Source organism: Sturnira hondurensis, unplaced genomic scaffold (genome assembly GCF_014824575.4).
Source record: "Sturnira hondurensis isolate 20B ecotype Veracruz unplaced genomic scaffold, ASM1482457v3 Scaffold0008196, whole genome shotgun sequence".
Lineage (NCBI taxonomy): Eukaryota > Metazoa > Chordata > Mammalia > Chiroptera > Phyllostomidae > Sturnira > Sturnira hondurensis.
Window position 1 is genome coordinate 28,086,255 of NW_028080827.1, and position 27,279 is coordinate 28,113,533.

The 27,279-nt window shown below is 40.0% G+C and overlaps 2 protein-coding genes across 9 annotated transcripts; one reads left to right on the top strand and one right to left on the bottom strand.

Moving 5' to 3' along the window:
• Positions 1 to 8,529, top strand: TOMM20L (translocase of outer mitochondrial membrane 20 like). The gene is made up of 5 exons (XM_037054397.1): positions 1 to 136; positions 255 to 298; positions 3,248 to 3,329; positions 7,359 to 7,501; positions 8,433 to 8,529. Exons 1-5 carry the CDS (start codon positions 1 to 3, stop codon positions 8,484 to 8,486), a joined length of 459 nt encoding a protein of 152 aa, XP_036910292.1. The 3' UTR covers positions 8,487 to 8,529.
• Positions 8,141 to 27,252, bottom strand: TIMM9 (translocase of inner mitochondrial membrane 9). 8 transcript variants are annotated; one of them, XM_037054399.1, is made up of 6 exons: positions 27,103 to 27,246; positions 26,695 to 26,881; positions 23,990 to 24,078; positions 10,634 to 10,698; positions 10,047 to 10,142; positions 8,141 to 9,062 (listed from the first exon to the last, which is right to left on the bottom strand). In XM_037054399.1, exons 4-6 carry the CDS (start codon positions 10,670 to 10,672, stop codon positions 8,928 to 8,930), a joined length of 270 nt encoding a protein of 89 aa, XP_036910294.1. In that variant the 5' UTR covers positions 10,673 to 10,698; positions 23,990 to 24,078; positions 26,695 to 26,881; positions 27,103 to 27,246; the 3' UTR covers positions 8,141 to 8,927. The 8 variants fall into 8 exon arrangements, with proteins under 8 accessions (XP_036910294.1, XP_036910295.1, XP_036910296.1 ...); XM_037054400.1 differs by lacking the exons at positions 26,695 to 26,881; positions 27,103 to 27,246 and adding exons at positions 24,617 to 24,810; positions 26,441 to 26,543; XM_037054401.1 differs by lacking the exon at positions 26,695 to 26,881 and having other exon boundaries at positions 27,103 to 27,252.
• Between the last annotated feature and the right edge of the window lie 27 nt (positions 27,253 to 27,279).

The window sequence follows — 27,279 nt, forward strand, 5'->3', positions numbered from 1 at the left end:
ATGCCCTGCGTCTGCTCCCTCCTCCGCCTTCTGGCGGCCCTGGCGGCTTGTGGCGCCGTCGCCTTCTTGGGATACTGTGTTTACTTCGACTGGAAGCGGCGTGGGGACCCCGCGTTCAAGCGCCGCCTGCGGGACAGTGAGTGCGACGCCCGCGGAGGAGGGGACGGGCGGGCCCGCGGGCGCCGCAGCCACCGAGGGGCCTCGGGCGCACGTCGGCGTCCGGATGGCCAGCGCGTGCCACCTTGTGTTTGCAGAAAGAAGAGCCCAGCAGCAAAAGAGCGAGGGTCAGGGCGCCCAGGTGAGGTGCTTCCGCGGCGGTGAGGTAGGTGCCTAGGGGCGCGGAGGTAGAGTTGCAGTGAGTAGCCGGCCCCCACCCTCATCCCTGTGGGTGCCGGTCCCGGCTGTGGCTCGGGGTGCCCCTGGCTGGTTCCCGAGCAGACGCTTCTGATCCCATGTTGAGTTCAGGGCTTATTTTATTTTTTCGTCGCTTACAAAGGGGAGGAATGAAGAACCACTTGGGGGTTATGAAAAGGCAGCTATACAGCCAGGGGTGTCTAGCCTTTTGGCGTCTCTGGGCCGCACTGGAGCAAGAAGAGTTATCTTGGGCCACACAGTAAATACATTGCCACACGCGATCACAAAGATAATAATGTTTTAAGTAAATTTACGATTTTGTGTTGGGTCGCATTCACTGCCATCCTGGGTCGCTGGGGGCCGGCGTGCCACAGGTTGGACACCTGCTTGAAAACGTCGTAGGAACAGGTGCCTTTTATGAGAAGAAGGCAGAGGAGCCTTTGCCCTCCCACAGCCGACCCCGCCCGGCACCGCGCTGCCGCTGGCGGAACTCCCGCTTCTGTCCTGCAGGGCCTAGTTCTAGCTCAGAAGCAGAGCGCAGCCCCTTTTCTTTTCAAAACGGAATTGATTAGTCGTTTTTAAAGATATCAACAACGCCCTGAGCGCTGTGTCTCCGTGGGTTCGGCTTCATACCTCAGAGTGAAAGGTCTCTCGTTGGATTCCCCCGTCAGGGCACATTGCCTAGGTTGAGGGTTCGGTCCCCAGGGGGAGCGTTTACTAGAGGAAACCTTCCATGTGTCTCTCCCATCGATGTTTATTTACTTCTCTTTCTCCCTCCTTTCCCCTCTCTCTAAAAATAAATAAATAAAATCTTTAAAAAGGAGATCAATCAGCCCTGGCTGGTGTGGTTCAGTGGATTGAGTGCTGGCCTGTGAACCAATGGGTCGAGGGTTTGATCCCCAGTCAGGGCATATGCCTGGGTTGCAGGCCAGATCCCCAGGAGTGGGTGTGTGAGAGGCAATCACATCCATATTTCTGTCCCTCTCTTTCTCCCTCCCTTCCTCTCTCTCTAGAAACGAATAAATTTTTTTAGAAAAGATATCAATCACAATCATCTTGGGTGACCCAACTTAACTAACTCACATAGCTTTAAAAGTGCTATGGGGGGGTGTTCTGAGGTTCTTCTATGAATTTTCAGGAGGAATTAAGTCTTAACCTTCATATTCAATTGATCGGCCAACACCTGCCTAGCCTAGAGCTTCCTGTGTGTGAGGCATCGTCCTAGCGGTGGCAATAGGAGCTTAGCAATAGGAGAAGAGTGACCCCCAGCCCCAGTGTTAACAAGAGCTCAGAGGAGGGGGAGGATCATATTCAGAGCAGAAGTATGGAGAGAGTTCTGCTTACCTGTTGCTGCATTAAGGCACTGTGGCTTAAAACAGTGTCTGTTTGGCTCCTGCATTTGCAGTGTGAGCCGAGTCCCGCGGAGACTGCACCTTTCTGCTCCACTCAGCTCCAGGCAGGTTGATTCCAGGCCTAAGTGCTGGGTGGTCTGGAGGCTCACTCCCTCACATGGCAGGCAGTTCAAGCTGGGTGTCCATTTAGCTGGGACCGTTTACAGAACGGCCAGAACATTTACACAAGTCCGCCCCACGTGGCATGGTCTTCCTTGAAGTGTGGTGGCAAAGGAGGGACTGGAGAACCATTTGGGGGTTATGATAAGGCAGCTAGCTATACAACCAAGGGTGTCCAACCTTTTGGCATCTCTGGGCTGCACTGGAAGAATTGTCTTAGGCCACACATTAAATACACTGCCACACGTAATCACACAAAAAATCTCATAGTGGGTCCCAAGGAGCAAGTGTGTGTGTGTGTGTGTGTACACCCACCTTGAAGCCTGCTCAGTTTTAAGGGAAGAGGAAATAGACTCCACCTCTTCATAGGGGAGGCAAGTTTCTAGAGTGCAGGCGGAACTGGGAATACTACTGTGGCTGTCTTTGGAACACGCAGTTCCCCACAGAAGACTTTGGAGGAAAGGTGGCATTGAACTGGGCCTGGAAGGATGTGTTAAATGTGGGTCTTGGTTTCAGGGGAGCCATTGGGGTGACGCTGCTGATGTGCTATTGATCTTTAACATGTTTGTCCCTTCCCTTGGTCAGACTCTGGGATGGGCACAGGGGACTTAGTCTCCTTCCCTTTCCATCTCTCTCCAGAGTGGCTCGTTCTTTAGTGCTCATTAAGTATCTGTGGAATGGAACTTTTGATTGTTATTGATCATTAGCACATTTGCTGATAAAAGCTTAAAATATGACTCCCTTCCCCAGGCTCATCCCAGTTTAGAAAGAAAATTATTGGGAAACAAACTCAAAACCCCTCCGGATGTAAAAGACTGAAGCTTAAATGACTGGCAGTGGAGTCGATATTTTTGGCTAGGGGTTGCTCACTCTACCTTGAAAGACCAGCCCTGGGCACTGGACCAATGATGTGGCATCCTGTGACCCTGGTCACCTTCATGAACCAGGCTGCAGCAAACCAAAACAACCCTCTCAACACCAACTGCATTGCCAGCTCTCCACCATGCTCTTTGCCAAATCAACGCGCAATGCTAATACCCCAGGCAAGAAAGTAGTTTTGCAACATACAAAGAAAGCAACCTTTGTTATAGTTAATTACAGTAGGATTTCTGATATGTGTACTTAATAAGCTGAGCAAAATATGGATGAGTTATTGCAAGCATCTCAATCTAACCTGAATATGACATGTATTTTTTATCACCTGAAGTGGTACTCCATTTTAAGAAATCAGTTTAAATGTTATGAAGAACAAATACCTTTGTCATACTTTGGATTTAGCAACTAGATTTGATGTGGGTTTTAAAGTAAAAACTAAATAATTGTGCTTAGTAACCATATTCCTGACACTCATTACTCATTGTTAAATATTTTGTGAATCTTAGTTGTGGGATCCAGCAAGGAATGAAAAATTGCAAGAACTTTTTCTGCAAGAGGTACTAATGGGAGAACTTTGGTTATCTAGAGGTAAGAATGTAAACATTTTTTTGTAAGCAGTTATTTATGGTAGTTTATGTTCATTTATTGACTCATATCTATGTCAAATACTTAACTAGCTAGATGTGTATATGTGTGTGTTTTTTTTTAAGATTTTATTTATTTATTTTTAGAGAGAAGAAGGGAGGGAGAAAAAGGGAGAGAAACATCAACTGGTTACCTCTCACATGCCCTCAACTGGGGACCTGGCCTGAAACTAGGGCATGTGTCCTGACTGGGAATCAAACCTGTGACCTTTTGGTTTGCAGGCTGGTGCTCAATCCACTGAGCCACACCAGCCAGGGTGCTAGCTGTGTTAATCAATGTACTTCAGTTTAAAGAGAAACTGTGCAAGCATCTTCACTGCACCACACTATCCAGCTCCCATGTGTTATATATCAGTTATTGCTCCAGTGTACACTGCAGTCTTGAAGTGCCAATGGAGAAGCAAAGCCAAATGCAGAAAGACCTCATCTATTGCCAGGTACAGTTCTGAGTAAATGAACTTTCCAAATGACTAACTGCTTTATAAAAATTTTCCTGTCTTCTTAGAATATTCTTAATAATACACTTTTTATGATAAAACTATTTGAATGGGCATTCTTTTCCTGTCTGTAATTTATCCCCAGCCAATTCCAGATAGATTTGAGAGAAAACAGGTAAAATGATGGTAAATAATATCGGCGTTGGATAGTGTTGTATAGCTATTACATATAATGACCATGTTTTTATTCTGGTGTTAAACACTGGAAAGGGAAATTTTAGGGGTGGGGGCTTCTAATCCAAGGGGTAAATGATGTTGCTGGATAAAGAGCATTACACCCATTTATGTATCTTTTTTTCAGGTATTACAAATTCCCTTGCATCTGTCATTACCTGTACCTGTTTTGCTTCAGATTTTTTAGTCTTTTTTTTTTTTTTAAGATTTTGTTTTTCAACCTGCATTGAAGAGAATAGCATTCTCCAGGATTTATAAAGATAAAAAGGAAGTCAAGATCCTGGACGATTCATAGCAATACCCAAGATTGTTACTTTAATACATGGCTTAAAACCAAGATAGAGACCCTGCCCAGTGTGGCTGCATTGGTTGGGCATTGTCCCCCATAGTCAGTGGTTCGAGTCCCAGTCAGGGAACGTGCCTAGGTTGTGGCATGCCCAGCTGGGGCGTGTGCGAGAGGCAACTGATCCATGTTTCTCTGCCTCTTTCCCTCCCTTCCCCTTTCTCTAAAAATAAAATTAAAAACGGATTAACAAAAAAACACGGTAAAGGCTTTGAGAAGTTAAAAATATATTGCAGCCATTCAGAATTGTTGCACATGAACCAGAGTGTGAAATTTTAGTATTTTATCCAGTTTAGGTACTTTTAGGTAGTTTTCCTTTAGGTAGGTTTATAAATGGACTAAAATATCTAGTAAATATTAATGACAACAACATGAATACATAGAATTGACTTAAATGATATAAACAGGAGTGACTTTACACAAAGGTAATGAAGGAGAAGCATTAAGGACCTTCATTTGCATGGGCCTCTTTAAAGGTGCTGGGAGGGATCCTACCAATTTGGTACTCATAATTTTATATTTTCTTAAAATAGGGGCCCCCAAATTATATAAACTGGGGCCCCACAAAATCTTGAGTAATCCATACATATGGATAACTGACTGGATATAGGTGCAATTAAAAGAGAACCTTTCAGCTTTAATATTTATTGAATTGGGATAGTATAAATATGGAGAGGAAAATTCTGAATATTAAGTCAAAAGAAAAAAATTATTTCTTTACATTTTATTTTTATTCACTGCTTAAGGGCGATCATGTAATAGTTTAGACTCTGAGATGAGTATGTTACAGATACTGAGATGATTAAAACAGTACTTGCAAACTTGTTTTAAAATCTTTCCCTTTCAAAGGTGGTAACATTTTATCTGTGAACCCCCGAACTGATTAATTAGCTCTTTAAGGATTATGTTATTTCTGTATTTTACTTCTCATGCAGTTCTCAATCTTGGTTGCTCATTCTTTAAATCCCCACCAAACCCTAACCAAGTCAAATCAGAATTTCTGGGCGTGGACCCCAAGCATTATTTGTTAAACCTTCCTAGGCTATGACAGTACAAATCGAACACAGAGAACCAGTGTTCTAGTGCAGTTAACTTTTCACCCAGTTTTCTGCAATCCTTTTCAGTTCTTTCCGCCCGCCCCTGCTACCACCCCATTTTCATCACTTTGTCGTCAGGTTGTACAGCTCTCCTATAGGCACCGCAGCTGTGGTGATGTGTGTATGGGACCACAGAGCCAGTGATTCGACTGAGTGTACTGGTTGACTTAATTGATCAAATTGTTCTTGTGTCACATTAGTTCCATCAACTTGAGAGCAGTCACTGTATCTTTTTCTTTAGAATGCTCAATACATTCAAAGTGTTTTGACTTAATGCATCATTTTTCACAAAGCTGTAATTTTATTAATTTAAAATAAACACTACAGTGAAATCCTTCATCTAAGAAATAGCTTCTTTAGTCCTGGTGGTTAGTTCAGGTGGTTAGTGTCATCCCCATACACTAAGGTTGCAAGTTCAATCCCTGGTCAGGACATATACAATGAATGCATAAGTAAGTGCAACAACAAATAGATGTTCCTCTTGCTCTCTCTCAATTTTTAAAAATGTTAAAAATAAAAATAGCTTCTTTAAATGCCTAAGAAAAGTTACCAGAAGCCCAGCAATGAATATTTCTTATTTTGAAAATGTAAAATTAGTCCTGGCTGGCATGGCTTAGCCAAAAGTTGCTGGTTCAATTCCTGGTCAGGGCATATGCCTGGGTTGCGGGCCTGGTCCCCAGTTGGGGGGGTGTGTGAAAGGCAACTGATCGATGTTTCTCTCCCTCTTTTTCTCCCTACCTTTCCCCTCTCTCTAAATAATTAAATAAAATCTTTAAAAAATGTCAAATTAGGTGTCTATAGACATAAAACCTTAAGTAATAAAACCTACGTATCCACAAGGCTTTTTGTCTATGTATCTAGGTTAGGTCATGGCTTCCTCACAGTTTTTAAGGTTAATACAAATCTTTGGGAAACATTTTTTTCTGTCTATCATACACTTTTCATATAACCATGTATTTCAGCCAACAAATGGAAAATTCATTTCAATAAAATTTAGTATTATGTTTAACTACAGAGAAGTATCTTTTATCTCCTAACTAGTTATATTAAATGAATGTCACAATTTCAGTCACTGCCTAGCACTGGAAGAGACGCAGCACACAACAGTCCCCAGGTTCATTACCTATCTGTGGGCTTGAGTACACAGAAACAGTCAAGTGTGTGTGAATGACCCAGATTTAATTAGCTTTGAAAACTTACATCATTCACTGATCTTTGCCTCAGTTTCCCCAAACAAGAAGTGAGACTAAGTGATTTCATGTTCTAACTTAAACAGAAATTCTTTAATTTCTACTCTTCACAAATTTTCATTCTTAGTTTATAGCCAATCATCCTAAAACTCATTTTAAAAATTCACTTAAAAATGAAAGTTCATACATCTCTAAATTTCTTCTTCCAGATACATAATTCACATTACACTAAATCTTGTTTCAACCAATAAACTCAATTTTTAAGAAGTGTCATTTTGGCCAGAAAAAGATGTTTTATCTACAATTTCAGCAGTTACACATGGAAAGAAAACCTGCCTCATGTCAATTAACAGTAGAACACACCCTTTGAAAGAAGCACACCCACCTTCTAAATACCCAAAATGCAGAGTATTTTCAAGGCAAGGATGTACTTTCAAACAGCGAGCGTACTTACTGTGATTTGGGTCATAGTTATTCATATTTCACCTTAACCACAGTGGATCTAACTGGCAGCTCAATACTTCCACCCACATTTATACCATTTATGACATTTGTTTACTGAGGCTTTATCTTTATATGCTTCTTAAGTTTTAATGCTTGGTGACTTCTTGGCAAAAATAATATATATTTTAAAGAACATTAAAATTTTGCTGTGAACTTACTGTGTTTCAGGAGAGCACCGAGTGGGGGTTGAACGTCTCAGTGGTGCCCTTTTAGTGTGCAGGCAGCCGAGGGAGCTTCTGAAGGTTTTTAAGCACACGCTGCCTCCCAAGGTATTTGAGATGCTATTACACAGAATTCCCCTTCTTTGCCAGGTGAGCACGTATTTATCTTTGTGAAATGAACAGAATAATCCCACTGGGCTTCAGTACACAGAAACAGTAAAGTATGAGTGTGAATGGCCCAAAGTTTTAAATGAGCCAAATCTTTTATTTTTTATTGCCTTTTATTGCCTTAAGGTAAAATAAGCCAATACTTTCCTGTTTCTTTGACTATACTGTATTGGACACTAATTATAGAGTATTATACAGGTTTCAGCATTTCAGTTTTAAAGATAGCATTGTTGGTATTTTGTCTCTGTGCTTTAAAAAGATACCATAGTTATTGACCGACTGTAATGTCAATGGAGGCCTTTTAAATTAAATGTTATTGTTACTTAAATGACCTAATGGCTTAAAAATTAGATGTAACATAGAAAACAGTAAATTATCAAAGCAGAACACTTCTACTTACATTAGTATGCAAAAACATAGATGTCACTTTGGTAAATTTAAACACACAGGCTAATTAGTGTTTTGAGTACAACTTGAGTTTGATATATGAAATCCACTCATAAAGTTATTATTAGGTATTATTAATCCACTTACATTTACTAAACTGCTTGTTATGCTTACACATCAATTAGGATTTCCTAAACATGCTTGTGTTTTAGGACTCACTTAGCCACAAGACACTAACTTTGGATCACTTTTTATTGCACTGATCACATGTCATGGCTGAGAATATGCTGTTGTTGGTCTGACTCAGTCATTCATGTTCTCATATTTTCAACAAAACAGAGACTCCACTATAGCGTAACAGCCAACTCTCAAACATCCCCAAGCTAGTCTCAGGTGGGTTGTTTCCTGAGGATATATATGGAAATGCAGCTAGAATGTGTAATGCCCACCCTGACACAAGACGTGAGGCAAGAAAAGGATCGTGCATTGAAATGATTAGCAAGTAACCATCTTATGTGTTCACCAGCAACTTGAGGCAGACATGAATGAACAGGAATACTTGGAGGATGATCCTGATTGAAAAACATTTCAACGTATCCACAGTCCAGTCAGAGTAATATGGTTCTATACAGTAAAAACAACTGCCCAGTGACACTTCCATTTATTTTACTTTTAGTAATAAAAAACTTTTCTATCTCATTCATGATTGAACACATATTTTGCTTTAAAATTAAGTCACAATTTAAGAAACATTGGTTTATTTTTCTAATCAAGTGACTAAGCTCCTGAAAAATAAGGCCTCAACAAAGGTTGCATCTTTCTATTTTCTTTGAACCTTCTATTTTTGATTACCCCTGGCAAATAGCAATTTTGTTTTCTCCAGTGGTTTCCATTTGCCAAACAGTCATGACAGATGGTTAACATGGTGGTGGTTGCTTTCAGGGGGTTCTGTCAGATGAGTGCTCATTTCCAGGGCAGCAGCTGTTGGCAGGCTTCGATGGAGAGTCTGTCCTTCCGGACTCTATCGGGGCTGACTAAGGAGTCCTGCTTTGGCTGCCAGGGCTTCATTCTGCTGAATATGATATTCCTGAAATCTCATGGATATTCTTTGAGTCATTTTTAAATATTTCTGTAAGCAATGTTCTGAACAGATGGTCTAGAATTAAACAGAGAAGATGGAAGAGGCAACACAAATGATTAATTTAAAAAATGCATGTATTCTAAAAGAGCAACCAGTGGGTACTTTTCTTTCAATATGCCAGAGAATTAAATGGTATGAATAAGTAGCAGGTGACCATGGTTTTCAACTGTTAACACAAGAATTAATACATAGAACACCTACGAGGTTGTAGGCCTTCCACACAATGCTAAGTCCCTGCAATCTGGACTGGATTTTCTGCAGGTGTGTTTTATAATATCAACAAAAGCCCACATTCCCACCCTCTTATTCTGATTGTTAAACTAGGCCCAGTAGCAAGTTGGTTCCTTTTAAATGAGAAATTCCATCCTTAATTTAACTTTCACTTTTTACCAATAAGAATATTACATCCAACATCTATCAGACTTTGTCATTTGTTTAACAAGTATTTATTTATTGCTAGTTACATGTCAAGTTCTCGGCACGAATGTTTATTAGTACCTTCCAGTGGAAGAAGTTTTATCACTTTAAGCCAATATATAAATATTTTGAACAGGACATTAAAAGTTATGATTTCCACTAAGCTTGGGTTTTCAGAGTCTACCTACACAATATAAGCCACCAAATTCAAGCTCTGCCTTTTCCAAAGTTAACCTGAATTCTCAGGGTCAGATAGAAAAGCCATGTCAAGTCTCTCTAGCTAGGTCATCTTGACTAAAAGCTAATTAGTAATTTGACTGTTTGCCATGGAACAATAACTCTGCAAGCCCCGGACATCTTCTCTAAAACACAGTGTGTCTGGGGTCAATGGGACTGTCATACTCAGTTTGTTACCACTACACTCAATGTTATGGGTCCTCCGCTGCTTCCCAAGCAATGGAACATAAGAGGCAGCCAAATTCCTTGTTCCAATAACTAGGGACAAGCAAAGTACTAGGGGAATCCCATTTAAATCGCTGGTCACAAGCTTAGAGAATTTTTAGTGGGCAAGACTTTCCATACCTCTTCGGGTTTTACTTCTCTTGTTGTGAAGTCTTTAACACAGTCCAAAAAGCAGGTTTCTGTAAGTTTATTGTAGGTTCCAAGAAATTCTTTAAACTACAAACAGAGTAGAAAGTTCTTTAATACTTGGGGCTTTAAAACAAAGATGTTTTAAAACTTTAATTACTGAAGTTTGTATTTAGGCAAAATATACAGTAATATCTGAAATCAAAGGTTCTTTGTAATCTTCAAGGTGTCCAACCTGCGGCCCGCGGGCCACGTGCAGCACAGGATGGCTATGAATGTGGCCCAACACAAAGTCATAAATTTACTTAAAACATTCTGAGACTTTTTTTGTGATTATGTGTTGCAGTGTATTTAATGTGTGGCCCAAGGCAGCTCTCTTTTTCCAGTGTGGCGCAGAGATGCCAAAAATTTGGACACCTCTGACTGGGCTACAAAATATAGTCAGATATTCCTGTTGAATATTTTTTCTTGGGTTATCTGAAAAATAACGTTATTTTGTGAAATCACTGACTGACATGGTTGCATCCAACAGTGCCTTAAATGTTTTGTAAAATGCTCTTTCCTTAATTATAATACCTTACCTGTTTTATCTGATCAGTTTCTGGCATTTGTGTAGCCATATTCTTTTGGTATGTTTATCAGTCACCTGATTTAAAAATAAAAAAAAAGTTTGTCAATCTATAAACAAACGTTTTTAGGCTAGCTAAAGAATTAGGTAATCAAAACATGAATAGTTTATGAAATAGAACTGAAACAAGTCTACCTGAAATACTGTTCATATTTTATGAATTTCTAACTGTGTATGTAATTATATGTCACTCTCCCAACCCCCCACATCATTAATGATAGCAAAGAATCATACTTTAGAATTAGATTTTTTAATGCTATTACCTATGGGACCCAAACACCCCGTCTATCAAAATCTCCAATTTTAAGACAATTTGCTCTGTTACCTTGCAAAAAAGCCACTTGTTAAAGTCCATTCCTAGTAGGGTTCTCAGTGAAACCAAGAGATCTTGGTTGTTTTCCTATAAATGCTTAACTATTCCACTGGTTGCTAACAGAACTTTGACCTATGCTACTAATGTTCCTTTCCCTTACTCAATGCAAATGCAAAATCCTATTAATTGTTAACAAACACCATCCCGAGTTATCAATCAGCGACCCAAATGAAAGATATTCAGAGTTCTAACAGACTCTAACATACTCGAAAAGGATATTAGAGGTGTCGTACACTCTGCAGTTCAAAAAGGGCAATCACTGTAACAGAAACTTCCAAACACAGGACACTTACGATCTGACTGGGGGGCCAAGAGAAGTGAAGATAAGGAAGTGAAAAAAACCCCTTTCTGAATTACTGGGATTTCACATATCCTAAGTGGAGGACCCAGGCTCAGTTAATTCAGATATAAGAATGTATCACATTATTTACTTACTCTATCTGGCTAGTTCTAAAAAGGAAGAACATCTTCTATAAAAGATTTGTATAAAATAAAGCTGTTTAAAATAGAAATTAGGGGACTTCCGCCAAGATGGAGACATAGGTGGAAACACTATGCCTTCTCCCACAACCAAGTTTGAATACAACAAAGGTTTAGTAAACAAAGACGCAGCCAAAGAACAGAAAACTGGACTATACGGAAGTCCGACAACAACGAACCGTTCAACCGGGACCAGTAAGAGGAGCCGAGCCAGCAGCAGAGCAGGGTCGGGCAGGAAGGATCCCCGACCCAGGCGACCCAGGCAGCCAGGGTAGCATCTCGGACCCAGCAAGGGTGCAGGGCAGGCTGACCGCGGTCACACATTCATGCGCAGATAAAACAGCAAAGGTATAAGCAGTGAGACGGACCCTGCAGGCCCCAGCAGCGAACCCAGTGAGGGTGGGGGGCAGGCTGACTGAGGTTACACATTCACACTGGACTGAGCAGCCCCCGCGGCAGGAGGCAGCAAAGGGGACCACCATTGATTTCCCTTGACCCCGCCCCCACATACAGCCTCACAAACCAGCAACTGAGTTGCCCTGCTCTGGTGAACACCTAGGGTTCCGATCCTGATACGTAACAGACACGAACAGCCCAAAAGATGGCGCAAGAAGAACTCAAAGTCCAGAAACCAGGAAATAGCGAACCTCACAGATGCACAGTTCAAAATACTGGTGATCAGGATGCTCACAGAACTGGTTAATTTTAGCCACAAATTAGAGGAACATATGAAGGCTAAACTAAGTGAAATGAAGGGAAAAGCACAGGAAACCAATAGTGATGGAAAGGAAACTGGGTCTCACATCAAGGGAGTGGACCAGAAGGAAGAATGAAACATCCAACCAGAAAAGAATAAAGAAACAAGAATTCAAAAAAATGAGGAGGCTTAGGAACCTCCAGGATATCTTTAAACATTACAACATCTGAATTATAGGGGTACCAGAAGGGGAAGAGGAACAGGAACAAGTGGAACACTTATTTGAACAAATAATAAAGGAGAACTTCCCTAAGCTGGCAAAGGCAATAGACTTCCAGGAAATCCAGGAAGCTCAGAGAGTGCCAAAGAAGTTGGACCCAAGAAGGAACACACCAAGGCAGGCACATCATAATTACATTAGCCAAGACCAAAATGAAGGAGAGAATCCTAGAAGCAGCAAGGGATAAGGGGACAGTCACCTACAAAGGAGTACCCATCAGACTGTCAGCGGATTTCTCAAAAGAGACCTTACAGGCAAGAAGGGGCTGGAAAGAAGTATTCCAAGTCATGAAATCCAAAGACCTACAGCCAAGATTGCTTTATCCAGCAAAACTTTCATTTAGAATGGAAGGACAGATAAAGTGCTTCTCAGATAAGGTCAAGTTCAAGGAGTTCATCATCACCAAGCCCTTATTATATGAAATGTTAAAGGGACTTATATAAGAAAAAGAAGATGAAAAATATGAACAATGAAAGGACAGCAAACTCACAGTTATCAACAACCACACCTAAAACAAAAGCAAACCAAGAGGACAGCTAGATCAGGAGCGGAACCATAGAAATGAAGAACACATGGAGGGTAAGCAACAGGAGAGTGGGAGGAGGAGAAGGGGGGAGAAGGTACAGAAAATAGCATAGACAGTAGGTAGAAAATAGATAGGGGGGAGGGCAAGAATAGTAGGGGAAATATAGAATCTAAAAAACTTGAGATGCGTGGTCAGAAACTAAAGGGGGGGAATGGTGGGGGAGGGGGTGTTGCAGGGTGGAGGGGAATGAAGGGGGGGAATAGAACAACAATTGTAATGGTATAATCGATAAAATATATTAAAAAATAAAATAAAGAAAATAAAATAGAAATTAAACAGCATGTAAAAGGTAGGATAAGCAAATACTAATCTTTTTAAGTTTTTTTTTTAAGATTTTATTTATTTATTTACCTTTAGAGGGGAAGGAGAGAGGGAGAGAAACAACAATGTATGGTTGCTTTTTGTGTATCCCCTGCTGGGAGTTGGCCTGCAGGGAACTGGCCTGCAACCCAGGCATGTGCCCTGACTGGGAATTGAACCGCGATCCTCTGGTTCGCAGGCCTGTGCTCAATCCACTGAGCTACACCAGCCAGGGCAAATACTAATCTTGTACACTGCAGACAACAGAATTTCTATGCATTATATTTAGCTTTGAGTTTCACAATTACCAATGCAAAAAGGTAAACTGGATGAGTCATTCTTATTGACTCATCAATTAGAGTGGCTCTGTAAAACATAAAATTTTTATGAAGCTGTTATAGAGATGAAACTAATTAGGAAATTCAAAGTGCTACCACTGTGAAAAAAATTTGTTATTTGATTAACAATTATAATCAATGGTAATTCCATTCTAGCATTTCCAACCGTGTATATACCTTCCACTCTTTTGCATTTATTCTTCCCTTCTCTTTCTTCCTTCTTCTATAAGTTAGTATTGCTGACATTTTTAAGTCATTTTTTCCATATGTAAGGGAAAACATCAGTTCTTTTCTATTTTCTATGCTCATCCCATTTGAGGCATTATTGCCCATAGTTATCTTTGAAGTAATGATTAATAAAAAGTATTAGGTTGGCCAAAACGTTTTTCCAGTAAAAAAGACACGTTTCATTTTCACCAAGAACTTGACTAATTTGGGTATTTTTAGTACGTTGGCTATTTCCCATGTGGTATAACGTTGATTGTTCTCAACTAATGTTTTGCGTTGATCACTGTCACCTTCAACTGGTCTATCTGACGTGACCGTGGAGCAGCGTCCAGAGAGAAATCTCCAGCATAAAAGCCTCACAAGCCACTTTTGACATGCTCAATCAGTCACAGCACCTTCTCCATACACTACACAAATCTTTTGTTGCATTTCAGTTATGTTTTTACCTTTCTTGAAATAATAAAGCACAGTATGCTAAAAATTTACTTATTTTCTTCCATCTTCAACATTAAAATGTCTACACTAAAAATTCACCAATTTTGGTAAGTTAAAAAAAATACACGCTGATAGCCCTGGCTAGTATAGCTCAGTGGATTGAGTGCGGGCTGCAAACCAAAGGGTTGCTGGTTCGATTCTCACTCAGGGCACATGTCCCCAGTGGGGGCCACGTGAGAGGCAACCACACACACTGGTATTTCTCTCCTCCTCTTTCTCTCTTCCTTCCCCCCCCTAAAAATAAATAAATAACATCTGCTGTCACAATATAATCTAACAAAACTGTTTCGAAGGATGCTCAAGACAACTAAGAGCTACTAGATCTTTCTTGTAGCCAAACTAACTTTTTGGCCAACCCAATACAATTGTCTGTATTTCTGAGAATCTTTGGTTTAGTGGTTACAGGATAATCTTTTCTACTAAAACTCTTCCATCTGCTACAGACAGTGCAGTGGAGGTCTTAGGTTACCTTAACATTTAGGCAATTTTGTGTCCATAAACACTTAAAAAGTTAACAAGAATGCTTTCTATTCCTATTTCATTTAAAAGCTTTGTCAATAATAATAATAATAATAATATGTATATATGCACACACACATTTATATTTAACCACATAAACTACCTGGAACGTATAAGTTCACGGTTTCCCAGATGTTGCTGGAACTATCATCATTTATATACTCCAGATAAGATACTATCCATTAGAGTTCGCCTGAGCTCATTTAAGTCATGAAACCTGGACTCCTCACTGATTCCATACCCTCCAACTACTGAACTGCATAAAAGTCAAACCAAATTGTTGTGTCATCTTTGAATATCAACTTCAAACTTATTGATAGTTTGGAGTCTTAGCAGTTACTATTTTAACTGGTGGATACTCATTCAATAAACATTTTTTAAATGTACCAAGTATATTCTGTGCTAGTTATGACACCAGTCCTGATTCGGAGGCAACATGCATCTTCATTACTGCTGTAAAATGCCAGCGGCCAGTCAGAGAACCAGAGGAATCTGTCAGTGTATCATCAACAAGGTCGTTTAGGACTTGTACTTCCAGGGAGGCAGGGCAGATGTGCTTTTCCTCGTTCCTCTCACTAGGTAATCCCCCTGGACATTAAATATAGAACACAAGACCCTGAGAAATGGGAGAAGGAAAGCACACTGGCTAGGAACTTTGGGACCTGACAAACAGCACTATGGTGAATTCTCTGTTGTCTCATCCATCAGACTTGGAGCTAAAGAAGCTGGCAATCTGCAAATGCCAATGGAAACAGTAAAAAAAAAAAAGCCCTCCCTCACCTGGCCACCCCCATCAGCCTGCCCCCTCCAGTCAAGGGGCTAAGCAAGGGGAAGCACATAGAAACTTTTAGGTAATTTACTGCCATACTCACAGCAAACACAGAAAAACCTGGGGCCCCCATCCCCACCCATATCAGAATAAGCTAGGTCCGGGGCCCCAAACTTCCACTCACACCAGGTTGCAATGAGGCTTTCCAATACCCCCACCACGGTGGGAGTAGGGACTTTCATCCTTACTGGGTATTAATAAGGACCCCCCTACCCCCACAGTCAAGTGTCAGTTAAAACCACAAGCAGAGCCTGAACCTCCATCTCAAGCGGCAGTAATGAGATACACCTCTCCCGTCCTCCTTTCTGTGGTGGTATCAAAGGCAGCCAGGTTGCGACTCAGGACTTGCATTAATGCCCCACTTTTATTAGGCCACACAGCTGCTTTTGGTGTTGGTGGAGGCCATGTTTGGGGAGCAGTGAAGAGGCACCCCAGTCCCTCAGCCAGGGAAACCCGGGTGGAGGCCCAGCGCAGAGCCAGAACTACTTTCACTAAGTAGTAATAAGAAGATCCCTCCCTGCAAAGGGACAGAGTGAGGAACCTGGACTCCTCCCTTGACCTGGCACTAACAAGGTGACACACGCGTCACTTCCTCTGATGGAGTAGTGCCAAAGGGAACCAGCTAGAGGAGACGGGTTAACCAAGATCTAGAGTCTCATAACACAATATGCAAAATGTCCAGGTTACAATATAAAATAACCACTCATCACACCAAGAACTTAGAAGCTCTTACACTAAATGTAAAAAGACAATCAACAGATGTCCAACACTGAGGTGATAGATGTTAGAATTACCTGACAAAGATTTTCAAATGGCTGCTGTAAGAAATGAAACTCTAATAACCAAAATAAATTCAATGGACAGAATCAACAGCAGAATGACAAAGGAAGGAATCACTGAACTAGAAGACAGAAAAAAGAATGATCCAATCTGAGTAAGAGAAAAACAAATGAAAAAATAAGCAGAGTACTGAAGGACTGTAACAAAAGATCTACCATTTGTGTCACTGGAGTTCTGGAAGGAGAGGAGAATGAGAACACAGATGTAAAACGTATCAGAAGAAATAATGGCTGAAAACTCGCCAAATTCAGCAAAAGACAAGCTTACAGATTTAAGAGGCTAAATGGATTCCAAAGAACACAAACATAAAGAAGTCCATATCAAAATACACCACAGTCAAACATCTAAAAATGAAAATAAAAAATTCTGAACGCAGTAAGAGAAAAATGCCCTCTTACCTATAGGGGAAAAACAATTGGGAGGACAGCAGATTTCTCAACAGCCAACCAAGAAACCTGTATCTAGAAAAAATATCTTTCAGGAATGAAGGGGAAATCAAGACATTCTCAAATGAACAAAAACAAAGAATTTGTTGCCAGCAAATTTACTCTAAAAGTAGGTTTAAAGTTCTAAACAGAAAGGAAATGATAGAAAGGAGATAAATATGAGTAAGTATAATACACTTTCCTTCTTCTCTTGAGTTTCTTAAGTTATGTTTGACAGTTAAAGCAAAATTATAAAACTGTGCATTATGTGGTTCTAAATTCATATTATAAATGTGAAGCTAAAGGAAGGTAATGTTTCTCTGCTTCATGGAAACTGTAATATGTTGACACCATTAGATTGTGATAAACTATGCATATATCATGTAATACCTACAGGGACCACTAAAAACAATACATAAGGAGATACACTCAAAAACACTATAAATAAATCAAAATGGTATTTTAAAAAGTATTCAAATAATCGCAGGAATGAAAGGAAAAGTAAAGGGAGAAACAAAAACAGAACAAAATGAGCCAAAAAAATAAAATAGCAAACTTAAGCTGTAATAGATAACCAATTAAATATAAATGGTCTAAATAATCTATTAAAACACAGAGGATGGCAGAGTGGATTTCAAAAATGACCAAATACATGCAGTCTGCAAGAAACTGACTTCAAATATAAGGATAAAGGCAGGTTGAAAAACAAAAGGATAGAAAAGAGTATCATTCAAGTATTAATGAACAGAGAGTTCTGGCCAAGATGGAGGTGTAGGTAGAAACCCTTCACTTCTTTGCACAACCAAAAGGAGAATAACAACCAATCTAAAATCAATAAACAACCAGAAGTGCCAGAAAAATCAAACTGCATGGGAACTCCGACAACCAAGGAATTAAAGAAACAGTCACCCAGCCCAAACAGACCAGTAAGATGGCAGATGGAGAAAAACCATGGCGAGGAAGTGGACCATGCCAGCAGACTGGCTGAGAAAAACCATAGCAAGGTGGCAGGGCTAGCTGAACAAGAAACTGGAACTCAGAGCTGACTGTGGGCTACAGTGGGGTTGCCGCTGTGGGAGAAGCTCCAAGTCTCACAATAGAGTCCCCTGGAAGGTGCACTAAAGGAGAGCAGGCCCGCTGCACTGTTCCCTCCCTGGCTCCTCCCCAACACGCAGCATCTCAGAGCAGCAAGGGTATTCACCTGCCCAGGTGAATACCTAAGACCCTTCCCCTTTACAACTTAACAGGGGCCCTGAACAAAGAAATAGGGCCCAAATGAAAGAAGAGAGCAAAACTTCAGAAAGAGAGGCAAGCAATGAGGAGATGCCAACCTATCCGATGGAGAATTTAAAGCCCTGGTAATCAAAATACTCACAGAACTGATTGAACTTGGTTGAAAAATGAAAGAACAAATGAAAGATACCCCAAATGAAATAAAGTAAAATATTCAGGGTACTAACAGTGACCGGAAGGAAACCAGAAATCAATGATTTGGAACAAAAGAAAGAAAGAAACATCCAACCGGAACAGAATGAAGAAACAAGAATTCAAAAAAAAAATGAAGGGAGTCTTAAACCCCAGGGACAACCTGAAACATTCCAATATCCAAATTATAGGGGTTCCAGAAGGAGAAGAACAACAGCAAGAAATTAAAAATTTATCTGAACAAATAATGAAGGAAAACTTCCCCAATCTGGCAAAGGAAACAGACTTCCAGGAAGCCCAGAAAGTCCCAGAGAAGTTGGATCCAAAGAGGAACACAGCAAGGCACATCATCATTAAGTTACCCAAGATTAAAGATAAAAAGAGACTCTTAAAAGCAGCAAGAGGAAAGGAAACAGTTACCCACAAAGGAGTTCCCATTAGACTAGTAGCTGATTTCTCAAAAGAAAAGTTGTAGGCAAAAAGGGGCTGGAAAGTAGTATTTGAAGTTATGAAAGGCAAGGACCTACATCCAAGATAACTTTATTCAGCAAAGCTATCTTTTAGAATGGAAGGGCAGATAAAGTGCTTCCCAGATAAGGTCAAGTTAAAGGAGTTCATCATCATCAAGCCCTTATTATATGAAATGTTAAAGGGACTTAGATACGAAAAAAGAAGATAAAAAATATGAACATTAAAATGACAACAAACTCATAACTATCAACAAATGAACCTAAAAAAAAAGAAAAACAGTGAAAACAAAAACTAAGCAAACAACTAGAATAGGAACAGAATCAGAGAAATGGACATCATATGGAAGGATTTCAGTGGGGAGGGGGAAGGGAGGAATTGGGGTAAAAGGTACAGGGAAGAAGCAGCATAATTAGTAGGCATAAAATAGATGGGGGGTGGAATATGGTATAGGAAAACAGATTTCAAAGAACTTATATGTACAACCCATGGACATGAACTAAGGTGGGAATGCTGGAAGGTTGGGGGGTGCAGGTGGAGTGGGGATAAAGGGGGGGAAATTGAGAAAACTGTAATAGCATAATCAATAAAATATACTTAAATATTAATCAAAAGAAAATAGTGGCTATATTAATGTAAGACAAAGTAGACTCCAGAGCAAAGATATTCTAGAGATAGAAAAGGCCAGCAAGGGTCAATCCACTAGAAAGACATGTTAATTCTAAACGTGTATACATCAAATAGAGCTGCAAAATATGTACATAAAACTGGCAGAACTGAAAGGAGGAAGAGACAAATCCACAATTATTGTTGGAGACTTCAACATCCCACTCAACAACTGATAGCACAGCTAGACAGAGAATCAGCAAAGATGTAGAAAAACTCAATACCGCCAACCAAAAGGATACAATCCTACTTACAGAACATTTCACCCAACACCACAGAATACCTTTTACCAAGTGCCCAGGGAACCAATATCCTGGGTTTACATAAAACTAGCCTCAACAAATTTTAAAAGAAATGAAACCATACCAAGTGTGTTCTCTGACCACCAATGAATCAAACTAGAGATGAGTAACATAAAGAGAACATGCAAATTTTCAAACATTTGGTAAATAAACAATACATTTCTAAACAACCCATGGGTCAAAGAGGAAGTCTCAAGGGTAAAGGTAAAATCAGTGAACTGAATGAAACTGAATATACAACATATCAAAATTTGTGTTAACTGAGTGAGCTAACTCAGCTCCAAGAGAATTTATAGCACTAAATTTCATACATTAGGAAAGAAACCTCTCAGATCAACAATCTAAGCTTCTACCTCAAGCACCTAAAAAGGAGCAAAATAAACCCAAAGCATGTAAAAGGAATAGACTACAGGAGAAAAATTACATGGTCATGTTATTTGATGCAGAAAAACTACTTGACAAATTCAACACCCATTTACGTTTATAACTCTCTGAAAATCAGGAAAAGAGGGGAACTTCTTCAACTTGATAATGAGCCTGTACAGAAGCCCTGCATTGCAGGTAACAGTGAAAAACTAAACGCTTTCCCCTAAGATTGTGAGCAAGCGAAAAGTCTGCTGGCACTGCCCTTACTCTACTACTGGACGTTTTACCTCGTGCAGTAACAGGGCAAGAAAGGAAATAAAAGGCATACCGATTCTAAGGGAAGAAAATAAACAAAACTGTCTCTACTTACAGATGACATGATTGCAAACATAGAATATCTAAAAAATGAACCTACGAAGAAATTCCTAGAACTAGTAAATTCAGCAAGATCACAGGATGTAAGATAAATTTTAAAATATCAATTACTTCCTATATGCTTGCAGTTAACACATGGTCACTGAAGTTAAAAAGTGCCGATGAAATGGAGACTCAGCTACATTAGTCACCACCGTGTGGTGCTACTGGTGGTGGGGCAGACACACAGATCCGCAGAATAGAATAGAGAACCCGGAAATAGAATTGCACAACCATGTCCACCTAGTTTTGGTAAAGGCGCTGGAACAATTCTATGTCCACAGACAAAAAATTTAACCTCAAACTGCCCCAACCAGTGTAGCTTGGTTGGCTGGGTGCTGGCTCACGAAGTGAAAGTTCGCTGGTTCGATTCCAGTCAGGGCACCTGCCTGGGTTCCCAGCCTGGTCTCCAGTAGGGGTTCTTGCAAGAGACAACCCATTAATGTTTCTCTCCCTTTCTTTCTCCCTCCCTTCCCCTGGAAGAATAAATAAATAAAATCTTAAAAAACAAAACCTTTTTATAAAAATAATTTAACCTCACACTAGGTCTTTCTGAAAATTTATATAAAAATTAATTCAAAATGGACCAGAGACTTAAATGTAAAACATGAACATATTAAAACTTTTAGAAAAATAGAAAATCTTTGGGCTTTAGGACAAGGGGTTCTTAGACCTGACATCCAAGGCAAAGAACTGACAAAGAACTAGTAACTAGAAACTATAAAGAAATCTCAAACTCAACAATAAATGCACAAACAATCCAATTAGAAAATGGGCAAATGACATTAGAAGACATTTCATCTATGGAGGAAATACAGATGGTAAATGGGCACATAAAAAGATCTCCATGATTAGTCTGTTAGGGAAACACAAAACCAGGGACAGAGCATTATACACCTATTAAAATGAATTTTAATTTAGCCATTAAAAATATAGAGAGACAATGCCACATGCTAGTGAGCATGTGGAAGCCTGGATCGCTCACATATTCCTAGCGGTAAGGTAAAATCATATAGCCACTCTGGTAACAGTACAGCGGTGTGTTACAAAATTAAACATCTAACCCAGCAGCTGCATTAGCAGCAGCTGCATTTATCACAGACAAATGAAAACTCATATTCACATAAGAACCTGTGCATGAATGTTTATAGAAACTTTATTTGTAACAGCCAAAAACTGGAAACAACCCAGTTGTTCTTAAACGGGTGAATGGTTAAGTCACTGAACCGTACGTGGGACATTATTCAGCAATTACAAGGAATGAGGTACTGATACACACAGCAGCCTGGACGAATCTCTGAAGCATTATGCTGAATGAAAACACACAAAAACAATCCCCAAAGGTCACATACTGTGTAATTCCATTTATACAACATCTTTCAGTAAACAAAACTACAGAAATAGAGAACATACTAGTGATTACCAAGGAGGGGTCAGGGTAGGAGGGAAATGGGTGTTGCTTTAAAAGGCAACACGAGAGACTTTTGTGAAGGAAATATTCTGCACCTTGACTGTATCAATATCAATATCCTGGTTGTGACATTGTACTATAGTTTTTTAAAATGTTACCATTGTGGAAAACTGGGTAAATGGCACAAGCGGTTTCTCTATTTTTTCTTACAACTGCATGTGAATGTACAATAACCTTAAAATAAAAAGCCTCATAAAAAAGAAGAAAGTGAGCCTGCCAGAAGAGTGAGATGCAGTGTGGTAGATGCAGCAAACACGGACTATCCTAGAGTTCTTTTGGCCTACAGTTCAGAACAATCTGAAAAAATCCATGAACTGGTAAGATAACTTTCGTGGAAGTAAGTATTAAGTGAAACACACTGTTTTCTGGTAATTTAAAAAGATACACTGGCAATAAAACATGCATTAAGGAACTTCGTTTACCAATAGGCTTTAGCTGACAGCACAAAAGGGCGCCCATAAGACCCTTCTGAATTACTGAACTGTAGGGCACACTTGCTGTAGTTCAGGACAGGCAGCGACCTGGACTTTCTACAACTCACACCAAAAAGAAAACATCTGATTTCCTTACTTATAACAACCCAGGAAATTTACACGTTTGCTAATTGCGATGCCAGAAATCTAGTTCTTTTTCCTATTCTTATCCTTGTATCTCTTCAGGTTAAAATTCATATGTGACAACTTTTACAATTGGAGGTCGGAGGCAGAAAGTATGACGTCTTTGAATGTTCTGTAAGTGTCAGAGACTGTTACCACTCTCCTGACCATCCCAGTTGCCCCTTAGTAGTATGTAACCAGGGTGACAAATGATGGTTATTTGACAAGACATAGATGAGGAATGCCCCAGTGGTATTGGTATGAATCTTTAAAATTTTCTTGGTATTATCTTTAACACACAGTTCTTAACAGTATATATTTCCTTAAAATGAAATAAAATTTATCAAATTATAAAAGTAATACACTCTATTTCTTGAGAATCTGAAAAATAAGAGAAATAGTTCTACTACTCAAAGACCACTGTATTAACATTATAGTTTCCTTTTCTCTAGAATCATTCAGTTATAAATTTTATTTTTCAAATGTCTTCCCAGACCTACCACTGAACTGAAGAACGAAGTCAACATTTTTCTTAAGTCTGCCTAAATTTCTAAAGCTCTTCTCTGTAGTCATCAGTACAGGCATACCTCATTTTATCGTGCTTTTGCTTTATTGTGCTTCACAGATGTGTATTTTTACAATTCAAAGCAAGACCCTCCACCAGCAAAAAGATCACAGCTCCCTTAACTGCAGTGGTCTGGAACCGAACCCGCCGTAACTCTGGAGTATCAGTGTGTCAAGCTTACAGTATATATGGTAGGTAGGCAACTGTTCCTAGAAAATACTGAAGATGATTGAAGGAGTGATTTGCAGATTTATTTGCTACTTTGGTATCTTGTAAGTCTTTCAGTATTCTTTTGCAGTTATTTAATCATAAATTATGCTGACTGACAAACTCCAACAGCCAAGCAAACCACTGATGGCGAGAATAGGCAGTGGCAATGTGGCTGCCCTTGTACTTGGACCTAGTTTCCAGATATTACAGCCAATGTTTGTTATTGTAGAGGTAAACATGCAATGAGGGGTACCTTTTGATTATATTCCTGAAACCAGGAGATGGAGGGAGGGAATAAGCGAGTTCCAGAATCCCTTGTCTTAGGTCTTGAGAATGATTGCAGCAATGCTAAATTACTTTTGTGCCAAATCAAATATATCACAAAACCAGGGAACTTAAGAGTAAAGGGAAGTCTTATCAGCCGTCAGGCTCAAACCTTTTCTGATGCATGAGTTTCCCTTCTGTTCTGGAAAAGTAGTTGTCCAACTTTTGCTTGAATGACTCCAGTGAGGCCTGATTTCTTATCTGAAAAATGATGGGATTACAATGACTGGGAGACCCCTTCAAACGCTAATATCTATTTGATGAAATCTAAACTTCTGTTGGCTAGATCATTTTTTAAAAAGCCTCTTCCTTAGATTTACTGCAATCATTTTGCAACATACACAGATGTACACCTGAAACTAAGTGTTATATAGAAAGAAAAAAGCCTGTTCCTTTTCAATAAGTGAAATTAGTTTCCTCAATCTATTCTGAGGTTACAAATATTTAACATATTACTATATGTATTAAAAATACACAATATCCTTACTTTCCAGGTAGTAAGTATGTTCAGGTGAATGTGGAAGTATGTTCAGGTGATCGTAGAAGAAAAACAATTCCCAGAAACTTCTGGATACTTATTAGAAAGAAATTGACAGACTATAGGATATTATGGGAAAGATGTCTGCCCTCTTAAAAAAATCATAAGCAGATTGGTACTAGGTCTGGAGCCAAATTTCTAGTTCTGTTAAAATAATTAAAGCAAATGATTCTTTTGATATCCTTGGCTTCCTTCACTAACCTTGTACTTGCATGATTGGTACTGATCATTGGTAATCTTGTGATTCAGTCAAAGATCATGAATGGATCATAAAACCACTGGGTGATAGGTTGCTGGGAAACAGGATATATCCATGGTCTCAAAGCATCTCCAGAGGTTACTTATCACAAAAGGAAAACTGTCCTTCTATAGTGGAAAGATCAGGCAGTCGTCACCTGAAACAAGTGATTATACCTAGCATCACAGACACAACAGACAAAGCATCACCTATGTGGTGTTCTTGCAAAAAATGGATGGTCTGACTCTGATCCTGAGGGAACAATTAGGAAAATCCAGCATATGGGACAATTTGTAAGACTAGACTGGTCTTTTTAAAAAAAGTCATAAAGAGGCATGGAGGACTGTTCTAGATTAGGAAACAAAAGGGTCATGAAAACCAAATACAATTGTAACTTTGGATCCTGAATAAAAAAAGAAACATCTTTAAGTTAAAAAAAGGCATTTTGGAGATGGTTGGAGAAAATCTGACTATGTCATCATTTTAGGTGTGATAACCTTATCCTGGCTGTTTAATGGACTGAAGAAATTAGGGTTAAAGGTCATGATGTCTGCAACTGACTTGCAGATGGTTCAGCAAAAAACCTCTATGTATATATACAGAGAGTGGAAAAGAGACAGCAAATAAGGAAAAAATGTCAACAATAAAAAAATAATCTTGTGAGCCATGTTTTTTGCTCCAGAGCTATCAGTGTCTTTTATTCAATAGATGTTTAAATGGACCTTAACTAACTTGTTTGCTTGATACAATTTAATAGGTCTCTACCACATGTCCCTTTACATTATTTATAGCACATTTAGGAAGTTATGTCTAATTAAATGGTGACTAATTAATCGGAGCAAAAAATTCCTTTGAAAGATGGCTGTATACTGGTTTCGGTTTTAAAGGTCGGCTTCAAGTCTTAAAGGATAATCCTACGAGCACTGGACTAAGACTGCTTGGGTTTCAACCCCATTCAAGTCATTCTTCGACTCGTAAAGACTGCCTATGCTCACACTTTACAGACCTCTTCTTTCACATCTAAGGTACACCTAGAAAATAAGGGAGTTCAATCATCTCCAAAGTTTCTTACAACTCTGACATTGTCATTTTATCTTCTAATTCACCTATATTATAAACCAAATTGTGAACAAGCAGGTACTAACTACCTAAGAGCCCAGTAATGAAGAAGGAAATGTAACTGAAACAAGACATAACTTGCAGAGAATTAAAAGGTTCTCCAAAGCTGAGACCTTAAGCTGTTTTTTGATTCTAGGATTTCTTCTATAAAAGAAGACAGCTGAGATGTAAACATCAAATGTGCTATTTAGCTTTTACATCAGATTACATTTCTTGCTTTGATCTTTTCTAAAGCCTCTCATAACGCCTAAAGGGAATCGTCTAAGTAGTACGTCCTTGAAAATGAGCAGATCCAGTAAAGATACTGGCCTTGCAGTAAGTACCCAGGGTGTATTTTTCAGTTAAAGGAGGCTCTTCCTGCCTCTTAGCTCAAGGTCAAGGCGTGGATGCCTCAGTCTCACTGTCTCAGAACAAGACCCCCGACTCCTCAAACCCAGGTTGGTGTGCCTGAGAGCCTCAAATTACGGCCCTAGCCCCAGCAACACGGTCGCCAGGCAGGTCTCAAACCTGCTCTGGGGGTGGATGACCCTCTATCGGGCTCCGCAGCCCTCCACAGCCCCAAGAATATGCTGCGGCCTCATTGAGAGACCTGACACCTTTCTGGAGCGTAGCCTGCCGCCCCCCGCCCGGGAACCCGGGATTCTCAGGGCAGAGAAAAGAGATCATACTTAAGCACAGGCTCTCGCTTCGGACAACAGTACGAGGCTCGGGGGGCTGCGCTGCCAGTCAAGTCCAGGGGCAGAGGGTCGGGGTCACGGCGAGCGGCGCAGCCGCTGAATGGCAAAGAACACGTGGGAGCAGCGTTGTCAAGTAGCTCTCAGACGCTTTGACGCCGATTCGTTATAAGAAGGAGAACTTTAGAGAAAAAAGCATGTATTAACCTATAATTCTANATTCTCAGGGCAGAGAAAAGAGATCATACTTAAGCACAGGCTCTCGCTTCGGACAACAGTACGAGGCTCGGGGGGCTGCGCTGCCAGTCAAGTCCAGGGGCAGAGGGTCGGGGTCACGGCGAGCGGCGCAGCCGCTGGATGGCAAAGAACACGTGGGAGCAGCGTTGTCAAGTAGCCCTCAGACGCTTTGACGCCGATTCGTTATAAGAAGGAGAACTTTAGAGAAAAAAGCATGTATTAACCTATAATTCTAAAAGTCCCAGAAAGTAATTTTTTGTGATTATCCCCTTAAACAATGCTCCCCATTCCTAATTTCCTCGCCAACATTAACCCGAATCCGCCGAAACTTTTCAAAGACTAGTTTACTTAATTTGCGTCCCCAACGGTCTCCAGGAGCCACGCAGTAATCACTCCCTAATAAATGCGAGTGGTTTTACCCGTTATGTCAGGAGCTCTGTAGGTCTTCGATGAGTCTCTCTCTCGGGTTTTATCCAATGTTTAAATCTTGTAGGGCAATGTACTGCCTTAAAAAAATTCACACCTGTTTTAAGCCTCTAACGTTGGAAGTTTGTTTCCGCCCGGAAAGGGATGGGAGAAGCACCTTTAGATTTTTG